Here is a 25,088-nt window from a genome sequence, read left to right as displayed (position 1 = left end):
ATCCTACAGGACTGAAAAATCTGGCATAGAGGGTGTCCAATGCGTGAAGAATATATGATAATAGAAATGCAGTACAATAAAACCTACAAATTCCGGAAGAATGATGTCTGGCCAACTGGAAATACAAAGGAAGGAGGATGTTTATTGAGCAGACCAAAGCTGTGCTCTTGATCCCAACTCAGTGCTCTGTTCCCTGAAAAGATATCTGATCTGATCTGGGAAGAAGCGTGTGGTCTCAGCAGGAAGTCACCAGACTATCACTATCTCTAGCACATTCGTCCTACTTTCTCTCTGTGACATCCTAGATTTAAGAGAGGAGCATTAAGCCTGTGAGGCTTCTCAGGGACTGGGGGAGGAGGGGCAGGGAAGAGCGGGGAGCAAAGGTGAAGGAGGGAACCACAGAAGCAGAGGTAGGCAGAAAGCAGCGGCTTTTCTCACCTCTAACCTATTTATCCTGTCCCTGAACTCTAAGTTGAACTTACTCAAAAATCACACTCAGCCTTTTAGCCACCAGAGCAAAAAAAATTTTTTGTTGTTTTTCAATCACACCAAAAGCAGGTTCCTCCTAGCTCTGCACTCAGGAATTACACCTGGCGGTGCTTGGGGGACCGTATAGGATGCTGGGAATCGATCCCGGGCCGGTCGTGTGCAAGGCAAACACCCTACACACTGTGCTATCACTCCAGCCCTTCACCAGAGCAACATTTAAGAAGTGAAAAGGACTATGAAATTGAATAGAAGATGAAAATGTAGTTGATGGTATCAAGTACTCTTCTGGCCAGTAGTGTGTCCCCACTGGCATTTCACCCTAGGATTGGAGCCACTGCGAGCCACTTTGTCCTCCAAACAACACTAGTACTAATTATCACCTCCACTGAACTCTATGGAGAAGCTGTAGTAAGGACAGAGTGTAGACAAGTTGTCAGGGGTCAGTTGCTACACTCAGTGTACACCTAGATTTTTGCTCATCTCAGTGGTGTTTCCGAGCATCAGAACCAGGGTCAAGCAGCGACCCTGGCTGGGTAAGTGAAGGCAAACCAAACGTGGTTGTGCTGCACCACCTAAGAGAAGTTTCATTGCCCGTGGCAGAGCGTCTTGAAATGTGGTACCTAGACAGCCACCACTATGTTGGCTCACCCACTGGCCCTACTCTTCCTGTTCAAGACTAAGTCTCTGAGCAGGTGCAAACCAAACAGCTACAATTCATGGACACACCAGTCTCCTAGCTGAACACTCTGCCCCCCTGCCCCCCACAGGGGGCAGGCTGAGTTCCTGCCTTGGCAGCTGTACCCATATCACACTGTTGCCACCATGCCAACAGCTCAACTCCATTGCTTCACCAATAATCTCTAGAAAAACCACAAAAATTGCAGGTACTCTGGTGTTCAGGCAGAGAATTCTGGGGTCTTCTCAGAGTGGGGGCGCACAGCCTTCCTGCACCCCATCCTAGACTTCTGCAAGTCTTAGAAGAAGCCACACCCACCTCCCAGAGCTGCTACCATGTCAACTCATTGCCCCAATCCTATAGATTCTGAAGCTTCTGGTCTGTACAGCCACATTCCACAATAGCGAAATTCCAGTAGGAGCACACCCAAGCACCAAATTAGTTGGGGACGTAACGCTGAAGCCAACTAAACTCAACAAGCAAATGCAGTAACAACACTAGCAACAGTTTAGTAAATCCTCCCATAAGGGCTTAACTACCCTGGAGTGAGATAGAACAGCTTCAAATATTTTCTTTTACAGAACTATTTTTGATAGCTCCGTCAGCCATTTAGTTGTAACAAACAATATAAGACATATTACTGTGTGTGTCTGCTGCTGGGGCAGGCTGGGGGGTGGTTGGGAACGTGGGGAGAGGGCTGAGGGAAGGTCATTCTGGAGGGGGGGTGGGGGTTGGAACGAGGAGAGCCCGTAGCAGCTGTATCATGAACAACCATAAACCACGGTGTTGAAGCACTTTCTTTTAAAAACATGTGGTTTCTAGACCAGCAAGTCCACACTCCCTAAGAGTCAGTTGTGCTCCTACTGCCAGAGCCGCGCTCCGTAGACAAGGGACAGATGCTGATCCTCACAGATCACCGTATCCCTGTATCACTGTCATCCCGCTGGTCATGGATTTACTCGAGTGGGCACCAGTAACGTCTCTATTCCTCCCAGCCCTGAGATTTTAGCAGCTTCTCTTTCTCAATGATTGGAGGCTCTTTCCAGATCAGGGGAATGAGACCTATCGTTGCTGTTTTGGGCATATCGAATATGCCATGGGTAGCTTTCCAGGCTCTGCCGTGCAGGCGAAATACTCTTGATAGCTTGCCAGGCTCTCTGAAAGGTGTGTTTGTGTGTGTATTACTCTATATTATATATATAATATATATATTATATATATATCATATAAACTCTCTTCCTGGTTTGCAGATGGTTGCCATCTCACTGTTTCCTCAAGTGTAGACAGGAAGAGCACCCTTTACTTATAAAGTCACCAAATCCAGTTGTATGACCTCATTTAACTGTGACTCCAACCTCATGGTCCCATCACAGCGCGGGGTTTAGGTCTTCAGCGTCTGAATTTGGGGGGGGAGGCAATTGAGCCCAAATTGCTCATTGCAAATGCAAATCCTCCTGGCCCAGGGCAGACTGCAGCAGAAGTCTGGGGAATGGGCCTTGTCCATTTAAATTTTATTAATGTCTCCAGATGATCCGAATGTGGGTGATGTCTGAGTCACCCGGCCCTTGGGAGGAGTCCTGAGAGTGTAGAACAGCATCTTGTCCCTGCCAGCTTCCTGCATCTCCACTTGCCAGACTTACACTGCTCTTCTGAAGAAAATATGCCTTGGCTACGCCTCTAATTACCATGACCTAAGGGATCCTTCAGAGCCTGTTTTCTGTTGTTCTATTAACTTTCACCTAACCAAAAACTGTTTTTCTTTCTTGACAGAGCGTCACCTCAGCCACAATCTTCACTTTCTTCCTCCAAACAACACACATACTACAGTGAACAGATGTAATTAAGGAACGGTTTCAAATGTAAGTTTAACCTGCTCTTATTTGAGATGTCACACTGACAAAAACGAGCATTAAACAAATACACAATATCATGAATTCAAGCTGACACTCAAACACCTATCACACAGGTCGTAACAGAGCACTGAAGGATCACTAGGAGGGTCTACTTGAATTGACCATATTTTCTCCACTTGAGCTAGCCACTACCATGACTTATTTTATAATATATTTTCTTCATTTTTATACTATCTTACTCTGTCTAAAAATATAGCTTGACTATGTCTGTTTCCACTTGTATATGTTATTTGTGACATGCTTCTTTTGTTCAACATGTTTATGTAATTAACCTCACATTACTTTGTAAAGTTGTGATTTACACAAATGCAAATCTAACCATTATAAAAAAACACACACAACTAATTGTCTGAGTCAAAAGTGTCCACATGTTACTGTCTTGACTTTCTCTGGATTAATGGATCACAATTGTTTATAATCACTGTCACTATCATCCCGTTGCTCATCGATTTGTTCGAGCGGGCACCAGTAACGTCTCTCATCGTGATACTTATTTGTTACTGTTTTTGGCATATACAATACACCACGGGTAGCTGGCCAGGCTCTGCCATGTGGGCATGATACTCTCAGTAGCTTGCCAGGTTCTGCCATGTGGGGGTGATACTCTCAGTAGCTTGCCAGCTCTCCGAAAGGAACGGAGGAATCGAACATGGATAGGCCTCATGAAAGGCGAACGCCCTACCACTGTGCTATCGCTCCAGCCCAATTGTTTATAATATAATCATAAAACTTTGCACATAGAAAACACTCCAATTTTTTGTTTTAATTTATTTGCGGCCCACATCCTGTGGTACTCAGGGCTGACTCCCGGCTCTGCACTTGGGGATCACTCCTGGCAGGGCTTGGGGGAACATACGGGGTGCCAGGATGGAACTCAGGCTGGCTGCATGCAAAGCAAGCAACCTACCCGCAGTAATCTCTCTCCAGTGCCCAAACATTTCAATTTTTAAACTGTTTTGTTTATAACTATTCTCTGTAAAGCACTTCCCATAATAAGGGCTACAATACTCCACTGGTTTGGGACATCAGTCAACTGGTCTCAGACATGACGTCGCTTCCAGATTATATTAAAATATAATCAATATACTTGTTGCTATTTGCTGTTTCAGTGCAGCTACTCCTCTAGTAAAGGTTACTCATGAGATTCTCAGAATCACTCCATAGAGGAATGAGGATTCGCTGGCCAAGAAATTCCCTGGAAGCTGAGGCATAAGAGTTCACTCAGCTCCTGCAAAGTCACATACTGAGTGTCCAGACTAAACAGTGTCGATCACTGATTTTCTGACTCAGGGTATATGATAGCTTCCCTCCCCACCCCCAGCCCATGCTGTTAGAGACAAAGGTAGTTTGGTTTTCGACTTAAGCATATGAATCTTGTGATATATTTACAGGATTTGATCTGGAAACTCTTTTCTATACTTGGAATACACACACACACACACACACACACACACACACACACACACACACACACACACACCCTGAAGCAAGGCTGGTAAAAAGCAAGCATGATTAAAAAGTAGGTCAACGTCTTGAGACAAGGAGATATTCTTAAAAGACCATGACAACATAGAATGAGAAACCCTCCCTGCCCTCCAGTTCGTTTAACTGCAGACCAACTTTCAACTGTTTTCATCTTTACATGAAGGCTCTGGAAGAACTCAAAGGAACCAGGGAAAACTCACAATTGAATTTTGATAAACTTTCCCACAAAGCCAGACAAAATTAATCATCAGAAGCATACGCGCACACAGAACCGAAAAACTCTATAAGCTGAAAACAATGGATTTAAACAACTATTTTTTTCTGTGTAAACATATATTTTTTCATTTCTACTGGAGGACTGCTGCTTTCAAATATTATATGACTTTCAGGAATGGATCTCTGAAAAGCAACGTGTATAAACACCACAGTTTGTTTACCAAGGCCTACTTCTGTCCTTCATGGTACACCTCTTCCCTTTATCTTGGTTTATCCACCCACTTTCCTCCATCCCTTCTGCTAACCACTAGCTGGTTTTAGAGTCCAAAAGTTTATTTTTGTTTCATTTAGTTCTTTCACTTTTCTGTTTCCACGGTATGCCACCTATCAGTGAAATGCATTTGATTTTTCTTAGACTCATTCCCATATGGCTGTCTCCATCTTACTGCTCCAAGTCACTGCATTTCAACAATGGAACTGTTTTCTTTTAAAACAAAAAACAACGACAACACCGACAACACAGTTTGGGCTTCATGCCTCAGCAAACGAAGAATGATGATTCTTTCCTTTCGCACCGCTGCCTCTGCTTGGAGGCCTGGGCGAGCCGATAATAAAGCACACCTGTTGGATTGTCTTGTCAATCCACACGGCGACGGTGACTAAAAGTGCCCCTCCCCGCTGGGGCCTACCTGGGGTGTTCAGCAACCTGGACATCTTGCAGAAGTAGGAGATGTACTGCTCGCAGTACTCGGCGCTGCTGGTGATGGCGCTGACCTGGTCCATGGAGGCGCTGTACACCAGCTGGGTCACCGAGTACTTGTCTGGGTTGTAGCCTACCACCGTCGTCTGCATCTGCAGGTCATGAGACACGATGGTCCACACTTTGTCCTCTGTGGGGAGAGAAACAAACACATCCCGTCATGGGTCAGGAGGATGCCAGTGCCCAGATGTCACAGAATAAAGGCGGTCCAGGAGAAAGAAGGGTCTGCTGCTGAATTGACAGAGAATCACAATCTTTTTTTTTTTTTTTTGAACCACACAGGGTGGTGCTCAGGGCTTACTCCTGGCTCTGTGCTCAGGGATCACTCCTGGGTGGGTGGGGGCTGCAGGGACCATATGGAGTTCCAGGGATGGAATCTGGGTTAGACACATGCAGGGTAAATACCCCACTTCTGCACTCTGCATGCTGCCCCCGGAATCACACTCAATCTTTCAGAACCTCTGCCCTTTCCTCTCCTTCCAATTCTGCTTACAGAGACCATCTAAAAAGCCCCATTGAGAACACAAGCAAACTGGCTCCCGATAGCAAAACCAAAGGTCTAAGGGCCTGTCTGAAATACAAATGTTAGGAGTATTAAGTGGGAGAGGTTTCTAGCCCTTATTGCATCTCCTGTCCCCTCTGCAGGACTGTATCAGTCCCGTCTGCAGGGAACTGTGTCAGGCTTGGCAAGCTGGCGCCTCTGAACTGCCCAGCTGTTGGAAGCCACTGGTCCCTGCCCGCTTAGCCTTCTGGCCTCAGTATGTGCCTCTTGCTTTCGTCAGAATTTGCATCGTCATCGTGACAGCCTATGTTCTGCACAACATGACCTGCCAGGTCAAGCTGGATGTTGTGTTCTTTCTCACTTGGCATGCCCTGAGTATGGAATAATACAAATGAGTGATTATTTTGGCATTTTGGACCCTGAACATTACAACGTGTGAGAGAGGAAAAGCAGATATAAAATTACTGAGGTTAAGTTCCAACTCCATTCCTGTCTGCGTTTAAACACAAGGCATCACCGTGAGCCTATGATGCTATCATTTAAGACATATGTCCTAACTCTTCTGTTGAAGATGTCCCAAACACTGACCAACTTTTAGCATCAGACTATGATCACTCGATGCCATTTTTCATTTAAAAAAAATTCCCAGGAAAATGCATCATTAGCCTGGAAATGCATACCAAGAGCCTAGGAAATATTGCCACATCTGAAATAATCTCTCGGAGAGCGAGAGTCATTCAAAAACCTCAAGAAGGGGTCCAGCAGGTCGGGTGCTGCATTGCATGTGATAAACCTGGGTTCGATCCCTGGCATCCCATATGGTTCCTTGAGCACCCCCAGGAGTAATTTCCGAGTGCAGAGGAATAACTCTAGAGCATTGCCAGGTGTGACCCCCCCACCTCAAAAAAAAAAAAAAACCACAGATGGTATAATATTGAGAGGAATTTCTTGCAATGGATTAAAATGTCAAGTACAGTTGATTCTAGGAGTTCATTAAACTAAAACAGACTTTAAAGATGCCAGATAACTCAGTATTTTGAATGTTGCTAAATAAAAGCAAAGAGGGGATGGAGAGGGTAGGAAGCTCCTGTCTCCCCTGACACGGCTGCCAGCTCAGGTTCCCCAGGCCACACCTGAAGCCAGCCCTGCATCCAGGCAAAGAAGTCGCCCCTGAAGTGCCCAGGGGACTGTGTGTGGCACCAGGAAAGGCCTAGCCACGTGCAAAGCAGGTACCTTGATCCCAGACTTGCTCTCTGGCCTGTCCCCGAATTACCCTCTTGCAGCTGCTCCTGTTCAGAGCCTGGCAGTCCCTCTCACCCTTTCCTCATTGGCATGGGTCACCAACCTATCCCTGAACCGCCCACTCCACCTCTCCTGCAGATTCAGAATCCGAGGCTTGCTCCCTGCACCGCACCCCTGCTCTTCGCCCCTCCCCTGCGTCTGCAGGATTTCTTCCCAGCAGCTCCTCTTGCACCTGAGCCCTGACAGGGCAGGATAAGACGGGTCAAGCTGAAGCAGCCCTGACACGCTCACACAAGAGGCGAGCGGTCTCACTCCGAGTCAAAGCAAGACCCGGAGCGACCCGCAACCCTCCATATCTCCCTGCTCCACATCAGTCCACTCACGCCCCACCCCTGCTCATTTGGCTGCAGCCAAATAGCCTGACCACGCTCCCATTCATGATCCAGGCAGCGTTGCCTCGGAGCCTGGGGATGATGATGCTTCCACATCTGCCATCTCCTTTCTCCCAGCCGTGGACCATCCTTCTCCCACACTCATCCCCTGCAGGCTCAGCCTTGTTCAGCCGCTCTCCATTTCCCTGCCTGCCTTGCTTGGGCTGCTTCTCTCTCTGTCTCTGTCTCTCTCTCTCTCTCTGACTTTGGTTTTGTTTTCTAGTATTTTTGCATCTCATCCAGCAATGCTCCTGACCCTGTGCTCTGAGGTCACTCCTAGCAAACTCTGGACCCTCTGGGATGGCAGGATTACACCTGGGCGGGGCACATGTAAGGTGTTCGCTGTATCATCTCCCCAGCACCCCTCTCTCCCGGACTAGGTGCAGATTTCCCATGGGCTGTCTGTCTCCCTCCCTGCATCTGAAGGAAAGAGCCAGAGCCAGTGCTCCGTCTACAACGGGCATATCAGAGGCCTTCAGAAACCCTCTGAGGAGGGTCTGGAGTGCTAGTACAGTGGGTAGGGCATTTGCCTTGTACTCGGCTGACCTGGGTTCAATCCCATATGGTTACTCCAAGCGCCGCCAGGAGTAATTCCTGAGTGCAGAGCCAGGAGTAACCCCTGAGCATCGCTGGGTGTGACCCCAAAAAAGCAAAAAAAGAAAAAAGAAACCCACCGAGGAGAAGGATGCTTCAACACGAAATGCCGGGGCATTGATTGGCTCATGTGAACAAAGGGAGCCCAGACCGTCAGATGGCATCTTTACAATAATACATCAAGAGGCTCTTCTAGGGCTGCAGGAGAGGAGAGGATTGAGGGGATACACAGGGCTGCATTTTACAGTTGGCATGAAATGGTTTTAGATCTGGGTTTTGTATCCAAATAAAAATATTTTTTCATAGAACAAACCACTCTGATATGCTTCAGGAAAATCTTGTCCAGATTTATAGACATTTAGAAGATATTGGTGATTTACTGAATAAATGATTTTCTTAGTTTCTACTCTGAGTTATTTAGAAATTAGTTTTTGGGGGAAGAGTAGAGGCACACCCGGTGGTGCTCAAGAATCACTCCTGGCAGTTCCTACAGGGGTTGCTGAGGACCGAATGGGCTGGGCAGCACGCAAGGAAAGTGCCTTAACCCTGACTCATCTCTCCAGCCCGTCTAGTATTCCTGTCTGCAAAACTGTCTGTGAAACGTATAGATAGAAAGCAAATTAGGTTACAATACAATTTTTTGTTGTTGTTTCTTTTGTGTTCTAGCCCCTCATAGGAGGATCTATGTAAAATTGTTGTTATTTACCCAAGTAGAGTTTTCTAAATCACTGTTTTGCTAGAACTTTTCCAGTAACTCTCATGCTACTGACATGATTTGTTACCCAAAATGTGTTGTTACCCTTTTCTCATCTCGGCTAGCACTCCATGCAAGCATTACCAGCCTCTCTAGCACAGAGACGCATATTCTGGAAGACACTTGACCATGGCGGGTGGTGGGAGATTGAACCCTCCCGTAATGTCAACTATGTATGCAGCTCCGTGGGCATAAACAGCTTTAATCACGTGTAGAGAAATAAGGTATGAAAAACAGATGGGAACTCGGCGGGAAGCTCGAGGAAATGAGCTCAACGTGCACATCATCCGCAGGTGGTGGGAAATGTTGATTATTTTTATGCTCACAATTCCAGCCCAAGATGGGTAACAAATTGAGTGCTGGGAACAAGTATAAATAATGGTGGCTCTGTCTCTGCCCTCCAAAGAACGTGTTAGAACTTAGCGATGACTTTTTCTACAAACACACTTGTTATTTTTCTGAGAAGCAGGAGACTCGTTCCTTTTTTGGCCCCATTGTAAGGATGTTAGAATGCTTTATACAAGATGGCTAGTGTTATTGACGGCATTTGTATCAATACGCAGACAAATGAACCCTCCTTTTCCTTTTGCTCACACTGGGGAGAGATGCAATAGGTGTGTGTTTAATCGCCCGGAGATCATTTCTCTGGCAGGAAGGCAGGTACCACCCTGTGCAGCCAGGAAATGGGGCTCTTTGATTCTTGTTGCTTATACAGGTAATTGATTCTGATCCGAATTCAAACTTGGAGACTAAGTAAATGTCATCTTGAATCAATCACTCACCACTCCAGTGGAACTTTAAAGCTCAGATCACTTCTAATATTGAAGACAACTTTAAAACACACTGCGCATGCTCGGTTAAAGAAATCACTTTGTAGGGCTCCACTGCGCCGTGCGTTGAGTAGACCGGACACATTTCTTAGGGCAGTATCCTCTGCCAAGTCCTGTGCTCCCGATGGGTCAGTTCTGTCTGTCGTCCATCAAACAGCGTGCTCTCCTCCAGCTTTACCCTGTCCAGCCTATTTAAAGTCCGAGCCTTCTTTCCCAGGCCCTTACCTGCTCCTTTATTTTCCATGGTACCTATGGCCACCGCAGGCTACGGAATTTACTGAATTGTCATAGGTAGTTTGTGTTGTCAGTTTCCTCCCGGCCATACTCACAAACTATAAACTCAGTCTGCCAGTGTTTTTTTTTTTTTTTAAACAAAACTAAATTTTGATTACTGACAACTCCCGCGCTTTTCTGAAAAGAATATTTTTAAATATATGTAAAATTATCTTTTTAATAGCCTAGTTCTCCCTCTCGGAGAACCCAAGCTACCGAGAGTTTCCTGCCCACATGGGAGAGCCTGGAAAGCTCCCCGTGGCATATTCACATGCCAAAACCTGTAACAAGGATGGTTTCATTCCCCTGACCTTGAAAGAGCCTCCAATGCAGCACCATTGGGAAGGACGAGTAAAGAGAGGCTGCTAAAATCTTAGGGCTAGGACAGATGGAGACATTCCTGAGACCGCTTGAGAAAATCGACGATCAACGGGATAATGATAATGATGATTTTACTAATCATATATCTTACTCCTTTTTCCAATTAGTTCAACAAGACCCTCTTACTATCATCATCCCTGGGTCTCATAAAATGTCCATGCATTTAAAATGGCCCAGGGGATAATAAATACATCAAATACTTTTATAGCACTTAAAATCAAGTATTTTGAAAGTCTTCTAGGTGAAATAAAAGGGATACTCGAAATGATCCAATCCTGGTATATTTGCTATGTTTAAAACATAGAACTGCGGCACATACAAACATAGAACTGTCTGAGCCCACGTGCTGCTTATGCCCGTGTGGCTGAGCACACGTGGCACCTGAGCACATGTCTCGCCCACATCTCTCCTCTTGAGATGTGTTCTTTCCTATCTAATGTTGGGATGTGTACAGGGGCTCTCTCCGCCCTTGAAGAAGCCCGGGTGCTCTCTTGAGCACGGCACTCTCCACTCTCCCACTTTCTCTCCCTCCTTCCCTTCAGAACCTGCAAATAAAATCTGTTTTACTTCTAAATAAATAAATAAAACATAGAACTTCAAGGAATTTTTTTTGAGGTGGGGTGTGGTCTATGTTCCTCCCTGCAGTACTTGGGCGAGTCTCCTGGCTCTGTACTCGGGGATCACCCCTGGCAGATCTCAGGGGACAACTGAGGACTGAACTGGACTCACTTAAGCCCATGTACCGTCTCTGCAGCTTCTAAAATGTTAAAAGTCCAATATGAAATGAATCTGGGGCCCGTGAGCTTCCCCCCAAAGGTCATCATTTTCTTTTTGGGTTAAGCAGTAAGATCATCTGGACTCTGGGTTGGTATATGGCTGTCTTTTGACACGTGGGAACATTCGTCTATAAGCGTGGCTTTATTTATTTTGTGGAGGGGCCACTGTTGGCCGGACATGTTGGGCTGGTGGCCTGGGCCCAATGGTTCAGTACTGAGGTACCACCAGAACCAAAGACAGTTGCTGCTCTGGGGTTCATAAATAGGAATAGAACCAGGAACAGAATCTGAGGCCTAATACAAACAAGGTTATGCTTATTTTCACTTGTTCTATCTCCCCAGCCCCTCACCTTGCTTTAATTCAAGTCTCTCCTAGGATCTGGGCACGAATCATCAAGCACTTTTAATGCCGTTAAGGAGTCAGTGGGAAGGAGGTATATAACGTAAGTAACTGCATCCAACTGAAAGGGTAATTGTCTGAGAATTCCAAGTAATGACTTATCAAATAAATTATAAACTACTTATAACCTACCCCAAACTATTTTGTTATTTTGGTTTGGTTAGGGGGGGCACACGCCAGTAGTACTCAGGAATCCTTCCTGTCAATTGCTCAGGGGACCTTATATAGGACTGGGATCAAATCTGGATCATGCAAGGCAAATACTCTACTTGCTGTACTATCTCTCTAGCACAATCTACACCAAATTCCTCAACATGTAACACTCAGGGACTGGACAGATAGTGCGGCAGGTAGGATGCTTGCCCTGTTTCGATCCCCTTCATCCCAAATGGTCCCCTAAGAAGTCATCAGCAGCAGTGACTTCTGAGTGCACAGCCAGAAGTAACCCCCCGAACATCTCTGGGTGTGACCCCAAATCCGAACAATAAGAAAGTAAAACTTAAAAGTTTTCTAGTACTCAAGAATGAGGAACTGACTTAAGGAAAGATGGAACCCATGAAGGGATGTGTAAGGCCCTGAATTTGGTTCCTGACTCCTCACAGTCCTCCAGTGTTACCAAGCAAAACCCTCTAAAGTTTTGAACACCATCAAGTATGGCCTAAAGGAAAAAAAATCTCTAGGACTATATTTCATATATTTTTTGTTGCAGGAAAATTTATTTTCTGTCAGCAATTGGGTTAAACCTGCATTGTAACTGGCTCACACGAGGAATTATTTTCTCTGAAGTTTCTATCTGTAAAGCTTTGATGTAGCAGAAAATTCTACCATTGACGATGACAGTTTGACTTGCCATTAATAGGACAGAATCTCATACGATGTGTCTCCTTTCATGTTCATCCTCATTCACTTCACTGCCCCCCTGAAACTTTGGAAGATCAAACACGGGCCAGAAATTCACGTTTGGGGGTGGAGGGCAACGGGAGTCTGTGGTAAACGATTCCCCATCAGAGGACCTGTGGCACTTCTCTCCTTCCAACCCAGGCGCCAGGCTTAATTAAAGAATTTTTTTGATGATACAGATAACATTTGTCACCTTGGAAGAAAATCCCCAAATAATCAACTGCTCTAAGTATTTAATTTTCCCCATTAACTCAGTTTCTATTCACTGGAGCAGCCCCCATTGTGAGGAGCATTAGCAAGACAGTCTGACAGATTAGTTCCTGGGTGAGGATAATTAGCTAGAAATAACTTGGTAGGGGAAGAAAACCCTTCAGATAACAGCGCTAGCATATTCAAAGGGGCTAAAACGGTGTTCTCACTTTAATTTTAGCAGAAGTACAAATGTATTGAAAGTACAAAGCACAAATCACTTCTTTTAAAGAAGGGATTCTCTGAGGTTTATAAAATTTGGCGGGGAGGGGGGGGATTTGGCGTTGTCTCCCAAATGGTGCTTGGGAATTTCTACGGCACCCCAGTGATGTTCAGCGGGGGCAGGGGGCGCATGTGGTAACTGGGCTCTAACTGGGATCAACCACATGCACACAGATAATTTAAACTCCATACTAACTCTCCAGCCCCTCTAAATCCAGCAAACTCTGTATCTCACCAAGGCTTGTACTGCCAGAAACATTCCAACCACCCTCAATCTTTCCAGCTAGCTGCTATCAGCTTTTTAAAGACTTTTTTAAAAAATAAAAAGTCACCACCCATTTCTCAACAAAGTGGTGAAGTCACCATTTTTTCCCAAATGATTTGAGTGTGTCCACAACCCCAAGCAATAATCATCTTCACGACCCTTCCTCAGATCAAATGAGTCAGTGAACATTTTGAGTTGCGATTATTAGACAAAGCAATTTTTGAACTATGCCAGGAAAAGTCATCAAAGATGTGGAAATGAGCATAAGAATTCTTTTTTATACCCTTGGTGGGCAGCTCGATATTTGTCAAAGAGGCCCACAGGCCTGGGGCAGGGGTTGATGGAACTTTAACTTGACTTTCTATTCACTAGTAAGAACATGACAACCACATCACACACTCTAAGTTAAAAGTGAGGCAGAGGAAGAAAGGAAGGATCTATAAATCAAGTGATTACTGAAATGGACAATGATAAAAATGATGCTTGATGATCCAATTTAACTATCAAATATAGATTAGTGGCAGTGGGTATGGCGAAAATGCCATGTACAAATGATCAGATCATTTTGGATCTTAGTCTGTGTACTGCTTTGCTTTATAAATTTGAAAAAACCACTCGAAGTCTTGGTTTTATCAAGTGGAAAGGTAGTATTGAACCAAATACTCCCTAAAGTTATTTAACTCTAGAAAATGAAGATATCAGTCACCCATTTGTTGCCATCTTAAGAAGCCTGAGCTCCCTGCCATTACGGCCAAACATGATGTCAGCTATAAATCAGGTAAAGTAGATTAGAAACCCAAGATCATGGTTCTTAGTTTTTTGGTGTGTGTGTGGGCTGGAGTGATAGCACAGTGGTTGGGCATTCGCCTTTCACGGGGGCCGACCCGAGTTAGATTCCTCTGCCCCTCTCGGAGAGCCCAGCAAGCTACTGAGAGTATCGCGCCTGCACGGCAGAGCCTGGCAAGCTATCCGTGGCGTATTGGATATGCCAAAAACAGTAACAATAAGTCTCACAATGAGAGACGTTACTGGTGCCCGTTCGAGCAAATCAATGAGCAACGGGATGACAGTGACAGTGGGGCCAGGGGCAGGTGTTTGTTTTAGGGACACACCTTGCTCTTCTCAGGGCTTACTACTGGCTCTGTGCTTAGTGGTCACTACTGGTGGGGATGAGGGGGTCATCTGGGGTGCCTGAGATTGAACTCAGATTGGCCTCCTACAAGGCAAATACTCTACCTGGTGTACAAACTCTCTAGTCCCTCGATCACGGTGTTTAGGGACCCCCGAATGAGGATGGATTTCAGCTGCTTTGCTTCCTTTGTGCTGAATGCCCAAAGAAAAATAATCTATTTGACACTAATCTCAGGAACATTGAATTTGTAGATTAGTTGGTTCCATTATTTCCACTTTGAATGGACTAATGAAGAGTGCTGTTCTTCATGTGAAGTTGTAGGGGGTCGTGAAAGGCAAACCCCGTGTGTGTTTCCTATTCCAAATAAAAACAGGGGAGTAAAAGGGAGCCTCACTCCAGATCTGAGATAAAAGTTAACGCCTACAACATTCTGCCTGAGATCAAAGGAACAAAGGCCGCATCTATGAAGGTGATGCAAAAGAGATTTAACAGCCACATGCTGTCTTCTACTGGCTGAGGATGCATTCACAGAAATGAATCAGAATAACGCAATGGCTTTCAGCATGTGATACCACAGAAATAAACAGTGCTTCTCACTGCTCATCTTAAGTGAACCAATTTCAGGTTGGAAACCTGTAAATAAAAGGAAAGAATCAAGCATTGGTCCTGCATTTCTGACAAAGACAAAGACTCGGGATAATCAGCTAGTGGAAGGGGAAAGACCAGTGTCCACCAGCCCAGAGAGATGATTTCAGTTATGAAGAGTCAAGGAAACACAATGTGTTTTCTGCAGTTAGTTTCTTTCCTAAATAAAGTATAAGAGTGAGTAGGAAAAAGAGAATGGAAGAGAAAATTAGGGAGAGCTGGAATTTATAAATTAATAAACTTAAGAAATATATTCATCATCATATAGACTTTTGTTAGGCCCTAATTTAATCCAAATGTATATAAAAGAATTTAAATTTGAACAAAATGTGTGCACTAGGAGACTTCAAAATATTCAAGAATTAGCACTGTAGTCATGACTTTAAAAAATAATACTGAACTTTAAGAGAGGCATATCCAAATATCTATTAAATTCTGAAATTTGCTTTAAAATAATTTCACAGGAAGCAGAAGAGAAGGGTACACATGAAAGGAAATCAGCTATGAATGGAAATGAGGTAAAAGGGTATACATAAATTTACATAGTGCCCTCTCTAAATTTGGATTTGTGTAAGTCTAGTAACTAGCAGAGAAAATTCATGCTTCTGATAATTACCAGGTATCATTATAATTTATATTCATATTATAAAGGAACTGTATTATTACTGTTTATTAGTATTATTATTATTATTACTATAAAACCAAGCTCCCGGAAGAGACAACGTAGTCTCTTGCCCCTGTGCCTGACTATCTTCACTGGGGCCCCTTGGAGGGGGTGGATTGAGTCTCCCTCCCCCCATGACCCCCTCACTATTACTGCTATTATTATTATTATTATTATTTCTAATATTATTTTAAGACAGACCCAGCATTGCTGGGATCTCATTTCTGGCTCTGAGTTTAGCAATCTCTCTAGGTGGTTTTTGAGGAATCTTATGTGGTGCTGGGAATTGAACCAAAGTTGGCTGTGCTAGGAAAGTCTGTTAACCTCAGTATTATCCCTTGAGTCCTTTTGAAAGTTGTTTTCTTTATTAAGGAAATAAATATCACAGGGAATCACCATAACCTCTACCATATTCAAGTTACTAGATAGGAGGTGATTAAGATAACATGCAATTATGAACTATAAATTAGAAAGAGTGAGTATTTAAACTGGGAATCAATAAAACAGTACTGGGGGGGAGATAGAGAGAGAGATACAGACAGACAGACAGACTGATTGACAGACAGACAGAAATAGAAGAGAGGGGGGAGAGAAAGAAATGGGAGAGAGGGGAGATAGAGAAAGAAAAGGGAGAGAGAGGAGAGAGAAATGAGAGGGGGAGAGAGAGACAGAGAGAAAAATGAGATAGACAGGAAGGACAATGAGAGCAGAGTGTACTGTGTGGTACAAAAGAGGAGGGAAAGGTGACTGCCACAAGACAGAAGGAAAGAGACTGGGCAAGAATTAGAACTCTGGGTGGGCTTTCTCTCCTGTACTATACTCAGTGAAGAATGTTATATTTCTAATTTAAATGGACGAAAAATCAAAGGAAAGCCATTTCATGGTACATGAAGATTAGGTGACTTCAATGATTGTGCTCCATTGGCAAGGAAACAAAAACCAAGATAAACAAATGAGACTATATGAAACTAAAATTCTGCAGTGCCAATGCAGCTACGACTAAAATAAAAAGACACCCGACTGAATGGGAGAAGCTATCAGCTCACTCCACATCTCACAAGGCGCTAATGCAATGCATGATTGTATAAAACCGTCAAAAAATCAAATAACCCAATCAACAAATGGGGAGAAGAGCTGAACAGCCACTTCTCCAAGAAGACACACAGATGGCCAACAGCCACATAAGAAAATGCTCGTCATCACTGATTATCAGGGAAATGCAAATCAAGATGACAATGAGATATTACGGAACACCAGTGAGAAGGGTGTATACCAAAATGTTCAGAAAATATAAGTGCTGAGAGGGGAATGGAGAAAAAGAAACTACCTTTCACTGTTGGTGGGAATGAAAACCAGCTCAGCCTCCATGGAAAATAGGATGAGAACTAAAAAAATAAAATAAAAATAAAACTAACATAGGACCCAGCAATTCCACTGCTGGGTATTTATATAAAGAACACAAAAAGAGATATTTGTAAAGATATACGTACACCTAGGACTGGGGCGATAGCACAGCGGGTAGGGCGTTCGCCTTGCATGCGGCCAACCTGGGTTCAATTCCTCTGTCCCTCACAGAGAACCCGGCAAGCTACCAAGAGTATCCTGCCTGCACGGCAGAGCCTGGCAAGCTACCCGTGGCGAATTTGATAGGCCAAAAACAGTAACAAGTCTCACAATGGAGACCTAACTGGTGCCCACTCGAGCAAACCGATGAATAGCGGGATGCCAGTGCTACAGTGCTACACGTACACCTATGTTCATTGTAGTGCTGTTTATGGTAAGCTAAAGGTCTTGGAATAACACGTGAGCACCAACGGGAGTGGAGGCATGACAAAGAAGGTTTGTTATACATTAACAATGGACTAGTAGTCAGCTATAAGAGAATATGAAAACCTGACTTTCATTACTGTGTGGGCAGAACGAAAGGGGGTCTTGTATAGTGAAGGGGGTCTTGTTTAGTGAATGAAGTTACAAGGGGAAAGACAAATCAGGTCAGAAGCAGGAAGACAAAGACACTCAAAGGTGATCAAAGAGAACTTTAGAAAGAAGAGGTAAACACGTCACACTACCTAAGGCATTCCTGGAAAGCAGGAGAAAGATGACTGGGCAGGGTGGCTGGGGGGATGGGGGCAGGAACCTGGTGTAACGTGTTTGCCTCCTTCCAACTTTACTTGTAGATCACTGGGATTCAAATGAATGTTGGGCTCAAATGATTGTTTTATGAAATACTACTGGGCTGGAGCGGTAGCACAGCGGTTGGGCTTTCGCCTTTCACACGGCCGACCAGTGTTCGATTCCTCTGCCCCTCTCAGAGAGCCCGACAAGCTACCAAGAGTATGGAGCCTACGTGGCAGAGCCGGGCAAGCTACCCGTGTGTATTGGATATGCCAAAAACAGTAACAATAAGTCTCTCAATGAGAGATGTTGCTGGTGCCCGCTTGAACAAATCGATGAGCAATGGGATGGCAGTTGACAGTTTTAAATGAGTAAGAGGGGCAAACATTGGTTTGATTTCAGGACATTATCTAGGAATTGCCGAGAGTATCCCGCCCGCACGGCAGAGCCTGGCAAGTTCCTTGTGGCGTATTCAATATGCCAAAAACAATAACAACGAGTCTCACAATGGAGACGTTACTGGTTCCCGCTCCAGCAAATCGATGAACAGTGGGATGACAGTGCTACAGTGATCAAAGAAACAAAAACAAAGTGTGTATGGGGGGTGTCTAGTGAAAACAAATGCTTAGAGTCTGACTACAGTGCTAAGATTATCCAAAGGGGTGGGGCTAGTGGGAGAGAAGGGTCCAGTGGACAGTGGTGCAGGGTGACTGCACTGACAGTGAATGTGGGAACTCTGGACCCCTAAAACAGAAACACTTACACCTGTACATTAATGTTACCCCAACCCAAGGTGTTGTGTTCAACTCTTAAAGACGAATTAGCCACCCATGGGGCTGGGTGATAGTGGTTAGGGGGCACACTTGACAGGGGCCTGACCCATGTTTGATTCCATATGGTCTCCTGAGCATGACCAGGTGCAAACCTGGAGGTTCCCTGAGCATTGAGCAACACCCAGTGGTCTGGGTAATCCGTGGCACAGTAGGACACAGCAACATGGCATCCCACTCTGCTGGATTCTCCACAAAAAATACAAATAATAATGCTGAAAGAATTGAGATGAACATCGAGCTGTATAGCACGGCTGAGCCTCCTATAAGAAATGGAGTGGATCGTCATGGGAAAGATTGGAGAAGGGTGACAGAGGAGGGACTGACACACCCAGATCCAGAATTTGCTCCAATTCCTTGTGTGAGGGAAGAATGAACGATCTGACAAGCATGAATGATCTGACAAACATTTAAAATTTCTTGGGCGAGCATGTTCAAATTCTCAAGTTCAGGTGATTTCATCCATGGTTTGGAACATGAAGTTGTTTTTAATGTAGAAGATTTGTAGAACATGATCAAAGTATTTGATATGTTTAAATTTCCGAGAACCTACTGGCAGTGCGTTAAAACAATGGCCTCGCAAAGTTCATTCAGAATTTGTGAATTGGGCAATACATACATGCACACACACACACACACACAGAGGGAGAGAGAGAGAGAAAGAAAGGGTGAGAGAGAGAGAGAGAGAGAGAGAGAGAGAGAGAGTCAGAGACAGAGGCCCAGAGACACAGAGACACAGAGACACAGAGACACAGAGAGAACAACCTTACGAGCTTTCTACTAAAGAGGCCGAAGGGAGAGTACGATCAATGTATGTGCTGGGGAATTTGTCAAACGTTCCATAGCCAACAAGCCAGATCTGACACATACCGAAAGGAGCTAATTTCTGCCATCAAGTAAACAAGTCAACAAAAACATCTGGGGTTGAAGAGAAAGGTCACAGCCCGGACTGTGGGACTGACTGCATCTAGGTTGCCTGCAGCTCCTGGAAATGGATGAGACTAGCCAGGGGGGCAGGGGGGTGGTGGGCTGGTGTCTAGAAAGAGCAAGGAGGAAACCCAGGACCAAGGGTCTTCAGAGCAGACAGAGTCTGCACAGCAGGTGACTCTGCGATCAGTCTTCCTGCCTCCCCATCCCCTATTTCCTCGTCCTTTGGAACTATGACTTCTGAGGAGAGTGTCAGAGCAGAGAACAGGACAAAATGACAAAAGTACCATGAGAATGGCTGCAGTCAAGTGTCGTGTGCTCCGATGATCAAGTGGCAGCTGTAATAGGAAAAGCGTTGGGAGCAGTGAGATAAGGCTATAGGTTATTCTGGGAAGCCAGGTGAAGAATACTCTTCAGTTTTGTCATTTGCTTCCATTGAATATATTATTTCAAATGAGATGATGAACCGCACAGAGGATTAGGGGGTTTAAGCGTCCCTATAAAAGTTCTGAAACTTCTTCCAATTCATTAGCAGGAATCACATATCCTGGCCTGGTTTTATTTATATCGGGCCCAGTAAAAATGTTTCCATCATGATGCTTCTCTGGAGACCGGAAGATAACATGGAATGATCCAATTGCATACACAGACTGGTGAATCCTTCCCATGCTAAGGTGAAGAGATGACAAATGCACATCACGGTTACTAAATCTAGGTACATGTCACAAAGTGCAGAAGGGCACACATCAAAAGTTTAATGACTCGCTATTGTAGACCAACAGCAAGAACAGAGAACATTTGTAGAATATTTATAATCTTTACTTAAAGAGACTCAGGGAGTGAAGAATGCATGCCTTGGGGGAAAATGAATGTCTCCCAAGCAAGAGGCCATGGGTTTAATACACACAAGTAAGGATTCAGTGGAATTTCTATCAGTTTCTACCTGAATCCCTGTCTTAGTGTCCTGAAAACTATAGGTATTTCTCTATCCTAGCTTCTCTCTTTAGTGATCCTATCGTTAATAAGTTCTGATAACCCACTACCATCAGATTGGGGCTGGAGCGATAGCACACCAGGTAGGGCGTTTGCCTTGCAAGCGGGCCGAACCGGATTTGATTCCTCTGTCCCTCTCGGAGAGTCTGGCAAGCCACCAAGAGTATCCTGCCCGCACAGCAGAGCCTGGCAAGCTACCCGTGGCGTATTCCATATACCAAAAACAGTAGCAACAACTCTCAAAATGGAGATGTTACTGGTGCCCACTTGAGCAAATCCATGAACAACAGAATGACAGTGCTCTAGTGCTACAGTTTTTATGCTTTGATTCCTAGCAGAAGGCAGAGAAAGAGGGAAGCAACTTACAGGTTTTGCTTTCATTTTTATCTCCCTGATTCAATTTCTCACGCTGTCACTTCGATCTCATTTCTTTTGTGCCTTTCCTTTCTCTCCTCCCTTTTCTAAGGCAGAAGGACTTTTCTTTCCTCTCCATGGGTCAGAAACTTAATATTTGCCATATTCTTACTTTCCCTTCAGCTTACGTTAGTTCATCTTAGCTTTGGCCTCTGATAAAAATCTAGCTTTAAATGTTTAAGAGAAACATTTCTTCCTTTTCAGTTACTGCCTTGCTGAGAGTTCCTAAAAGCCTAATTTGAAGCTCAAAACGTTGTAAGAGCTCTTGGATCTCAGGAATAGCTCTGCGTCTTCCAGGGGTCAAAGGACTCAGTCGCAAACCTCGTGTTAGTATCTTGGGAGGGCTGAAAGGGATTGGTGACGGAAAAAGACCTTGAAAGGAAGCACATTGCATCTTCCTCCAAAGTCCTTTCTTGTGCATGCCGTGACTCACATCATGCTCATTTGTAAGTGGGTGTTCAAGGCACTCAACAAAGACTGATGTTTAGCTCTGAGACACCTTGTTCAGTGGAGAGGACAGTGAGATGCAGGATGTCACAGTTTTGTCCTGGGTGGTGTCCCCGCTGCCATCGGATGGGCATTTGAATCAGCTCTTCAACACCAGGATCAGAAGCGAGACCCCCAGGGGCATGTGCCCTACCTAGGTTTGTGGATGACTGTGGCTTTGGAGGGAGACAAAGGTCGCCACCTGCAGTCTGAGGTCACACACCCCTGTGGAGCATGGCGATGGGCACTGGATCAGATAAGACCCGACCCTGCAAAGTGGTCCTGAGGCGAGGCCCCTCAGAACGGAGTATCTGGGCACAGTTGGCAAGAACAGTGTGTCAGCACCCGATGTTCAGCCTTGAGCCTCAGTCTCCCAGTCACATGTGCCAGAGACACAGCAGCTGTCATGTACGCTTACTAGGTCATCCTCACCGCAGCATCTAGCCTTGATTGGGATTGGACCGGGACAGAAGCAGAGTAGAAAGGTGATAGGCCGGTGATGCTGAGCTTTATGTGGTTGGACCTTCCTCTAAGCCGAGACCCTCTATAAAGCATGTGTGTATTTGGCAATAGAGGGAAAGCCACCAGCTGCTACTGGAGGGGGTTTCTCCAAAGGCCCATCATCCTCACCCCATGCCCAAGCAGCTGGTGCACAACGGTTCTGGACACCTTGGGGAAAAACTGTTCCCCAACATACACCATTCATTCCATGGAGCTGTCTTCTCCCCCATTGAAATGGGATTATCCCGGCGCCTACCTGCTTCGTGCAGGGAGATGTGTGGACGACAGAACAGGACAGGACACACAAATCTCTCAGAAGAGAGCCTGGCCCAGAGGGGCGCACACAGCACCCACATTGCCCTCACTTGGGGCTCTCCTCTCCTTTTTTTCTCTTCTGTAGAACCCTTTTCTTTTTAATTGAACCACCGTGAGATGCAGTTACAAAGCTTTCATGGTTGAGTTTCAGTTATACAATAATCGAACACCCGTCCCTCCACCAGTGTCCATTCTCCACCACCAATATTCCCAGTTTCCCTCCTGCCACACACACCACACCACACCACACCCCCTCCCCTACCTCTGTGCCAGGCACCTTCCATCTTACTCTCTCTCTCCTCTGGGGCATCATGCTTTGCAATACAGATACTGAGAGGCCATTGTGCTTGGTCCTTTATCTACTCTCAGCACACATCTCCCATCCCGAGTGACCCCTCCAACCACCATGGACTTAGTGATCCCTTCTCTATCCCAGCTGCCTTCTCCCCCAGCACATGAGGCAGGCTTCCAACTCCAGAGCAATCCTCCTGGCCCTTGTGTCTACTGTCCTTGGGTGTCAGTCTCATCCTCTGTTATTTATCAATCCTTAGCAGCCCAGAGCTCTTGCTGAGCACCAACAGCTTCTCCCGGGGCCCTGGCCTGCAAATCAGGGTGTGCACAGGCTCGGTAAAGCACTGAGGATTATTCTCAAGTCACAGAATAATCCCAAGGAGGGGACCCTTGTTCCTATCTCACGAATCACTGTGATGGTCATGGAGGCAGATAGGAGGCTGTGCTGTAAGTGATCCTGCAGGATCTGGGTGTCTGGCAGCGAAGAGGGCACCCCAGACTGCGCCTGCGGCTCCAGGCTTCCAGTGCTTTGGGCTCACTGAAGCTTTGCTGCAATTTCCTTGCAATGAGCAGACTTTTCCTTCTGCCCTCTTGTCACGGCTTCAAAAGCCTCACCACTTGTATAAAGCAACCACTTTGGGTCTGTATTGAACTTGGACTAGGGAAACACCTTGAAATAAACTGGAGAGAGAGCCATGCTCTCTTGAAAACCCTCATCTTAGCAGTGATGGAAGCGTGGCAGGATCTAGCCTGAAACCAAGAGATAACATGATGTTTTGGCCAAGATCACCTTTAGCTGTATCTGGCTGGATGCTTCTCCATGAGGCTCTTCTTAGCATCAAGTCTGGGCGTCTGAGAGGGAACGTCAGCCAATGGGCCAACCCTCCCAGAGGCTCTGAGCATGGAGAGGCAGTACTGACTGTATCTGTGCTACTAGGAGTCCTTTGGGATAAAAGAGCCTCTCTGGGGTGTCAAAGGGGACCAGGAGGTAGAGGTAGCACTCTTTCCCTGTAGGAGGGTGACAGGACATTTGGTTGGCCACCAAGACCCTTTTGACCATGCACTGATGTCCGGACAGCAGAACAAAAGGACAGCCATCCAGAGCTGAACTTCTGACAGATTCTCAGACTGGGGTGTCACTGGTCCAGCTAGCTCTGCAGCGTGCAGACTCCCAGCAGCAGTGACCCACAACATGTGAAATAGCAACTTGTGTCTACTCTATTCCTTGAACTTAAATTTATGTGAGGTCTTAAAACTATTATTGACATTAAAATGTTGTGTTCAGGGACTGAACACAGTATAGTGGATAGAGCACTCGCTTCGCATGCGACTGGCCCAGGTTTCATCCCCAGCACCCCATTTGATGTGCTGAGCCCACCTGGCGTGATTTCCGAGCATAGAACCAGAAGCAAGACCTGAACTATGCTGGATGAGGCCCAAACTATACCAACCCCCCCACAAAGAGTTTTCTGAAAAAATATAATAAAACTTCATAGAAACAGGGATATTAAAGCCGGGCACAGACCAAATTGTCTGGAACAAAAGTGATTAGAAGTCTATCTTCAAAGACATTTTAATTTTGATCTTCTAAAAGGACTTCACTCAAAAGGTACAGGTGTACACAGGATAAAATACAAGGACAACAGTGAACACCAGCATTCTTGATGAGCCCAGTTACTCTACCGCCAGTTTCCCAATTAATCTCAATGCACGGCTACATGATGGTCCTTTAAAATTAACAGTTTGCCATGAAGAAAATTGAGTTGTGGTTGTTTATTTTTTAAATCATGTACCGAGGATCACAGTGAAATAAGGCAGAAAGGGGATGGAATATAGGTCTTTGTGACTGTAAACCGCAGGACATGTAGAATGGCTGAAATTAATAAGAGTCATGTTTCCTGCTGACTTTTCAAAGCCTCATTTTCAAGGTTTCCCAGAGGAAGGGGAATGAACATTTACCCAGGCCACAGTTTCTCTGGCCTTTAATTTCCTCAACAGTAAATGAGTCAATAGACACAAGACGATCTGTAAGATTTCTTCCATCTCCAAAACTCCACAGTTCTATTGTCAAGCCAGAAAGATAATCAGCACATGAGAGAAAATCAGGGAAAAGTCCCAGAAACCACACCGTTATTATTTCATTCTTTGTCTGACATTATAATGTCTATTCCCTCTTTGCATTTTTGCTAACTGAAAGTCATTTGGAAAGGTTGCCCCAAGAGCAATATTTGTTCTTAGAGCTATAGAAAAATAAAACATTTAGGTGATCATACTCTGTATGATGTAATTTTGATGGAAATAATATTTTGAATGAGATTTAATCTGCTTTCTATGTCTTTGCCTTGCATCCTGCAGCTATGTAATATATGAGCAGGAAGGGTGGTTCTTACCTTTGCAACAGCAGGATGCGACAATTT

At 45.1% G+C, this 25,088-nt stretch overlaps 1 protein-coding gene across 1 annotated transcript in view; it reads right to left on the bottom strand.

The window, feature by feature from the left end:
* Window positions 1-25,088, bottom strand: part of CNTNAP2 (contactin associated protein 2) — a 1,529,860-nt gene that overhangs the window by 665,330 nt on the left and 839,442 nt on the right. The window contains exon 13 of the mRNA XM_055129775.1: window positions 5,469-5,669. Within this exon, the coding sequence (XP_054985750.1) occupies window positions 5,469-5,669 (201 nt within the window). The remainder of the gene's footprint in view (window positions 1-5,468; window positions 5,670-25,088) is intronic.

This window comes from Sorex araneus, chromosome 1, assembly GCF_027595985.1.
Source record: "Sorex araneus isolate mSorAra2 chromosome 1, mSorAra2.pri, whole genome shotgun sequence".
NCBI classification, from domain to species: domain Eukaryota; kingdom Metazoa; phylum Chordata; class Mammalia; order Eulipotyphla; family Soricidae; genus Sorex; species Sorex araneus.
The sequence above is the reverse complement of the archived record's forward strand: the minus strand, read 5'-3'. Positions and strand labels throughout refer to the sequence as shown.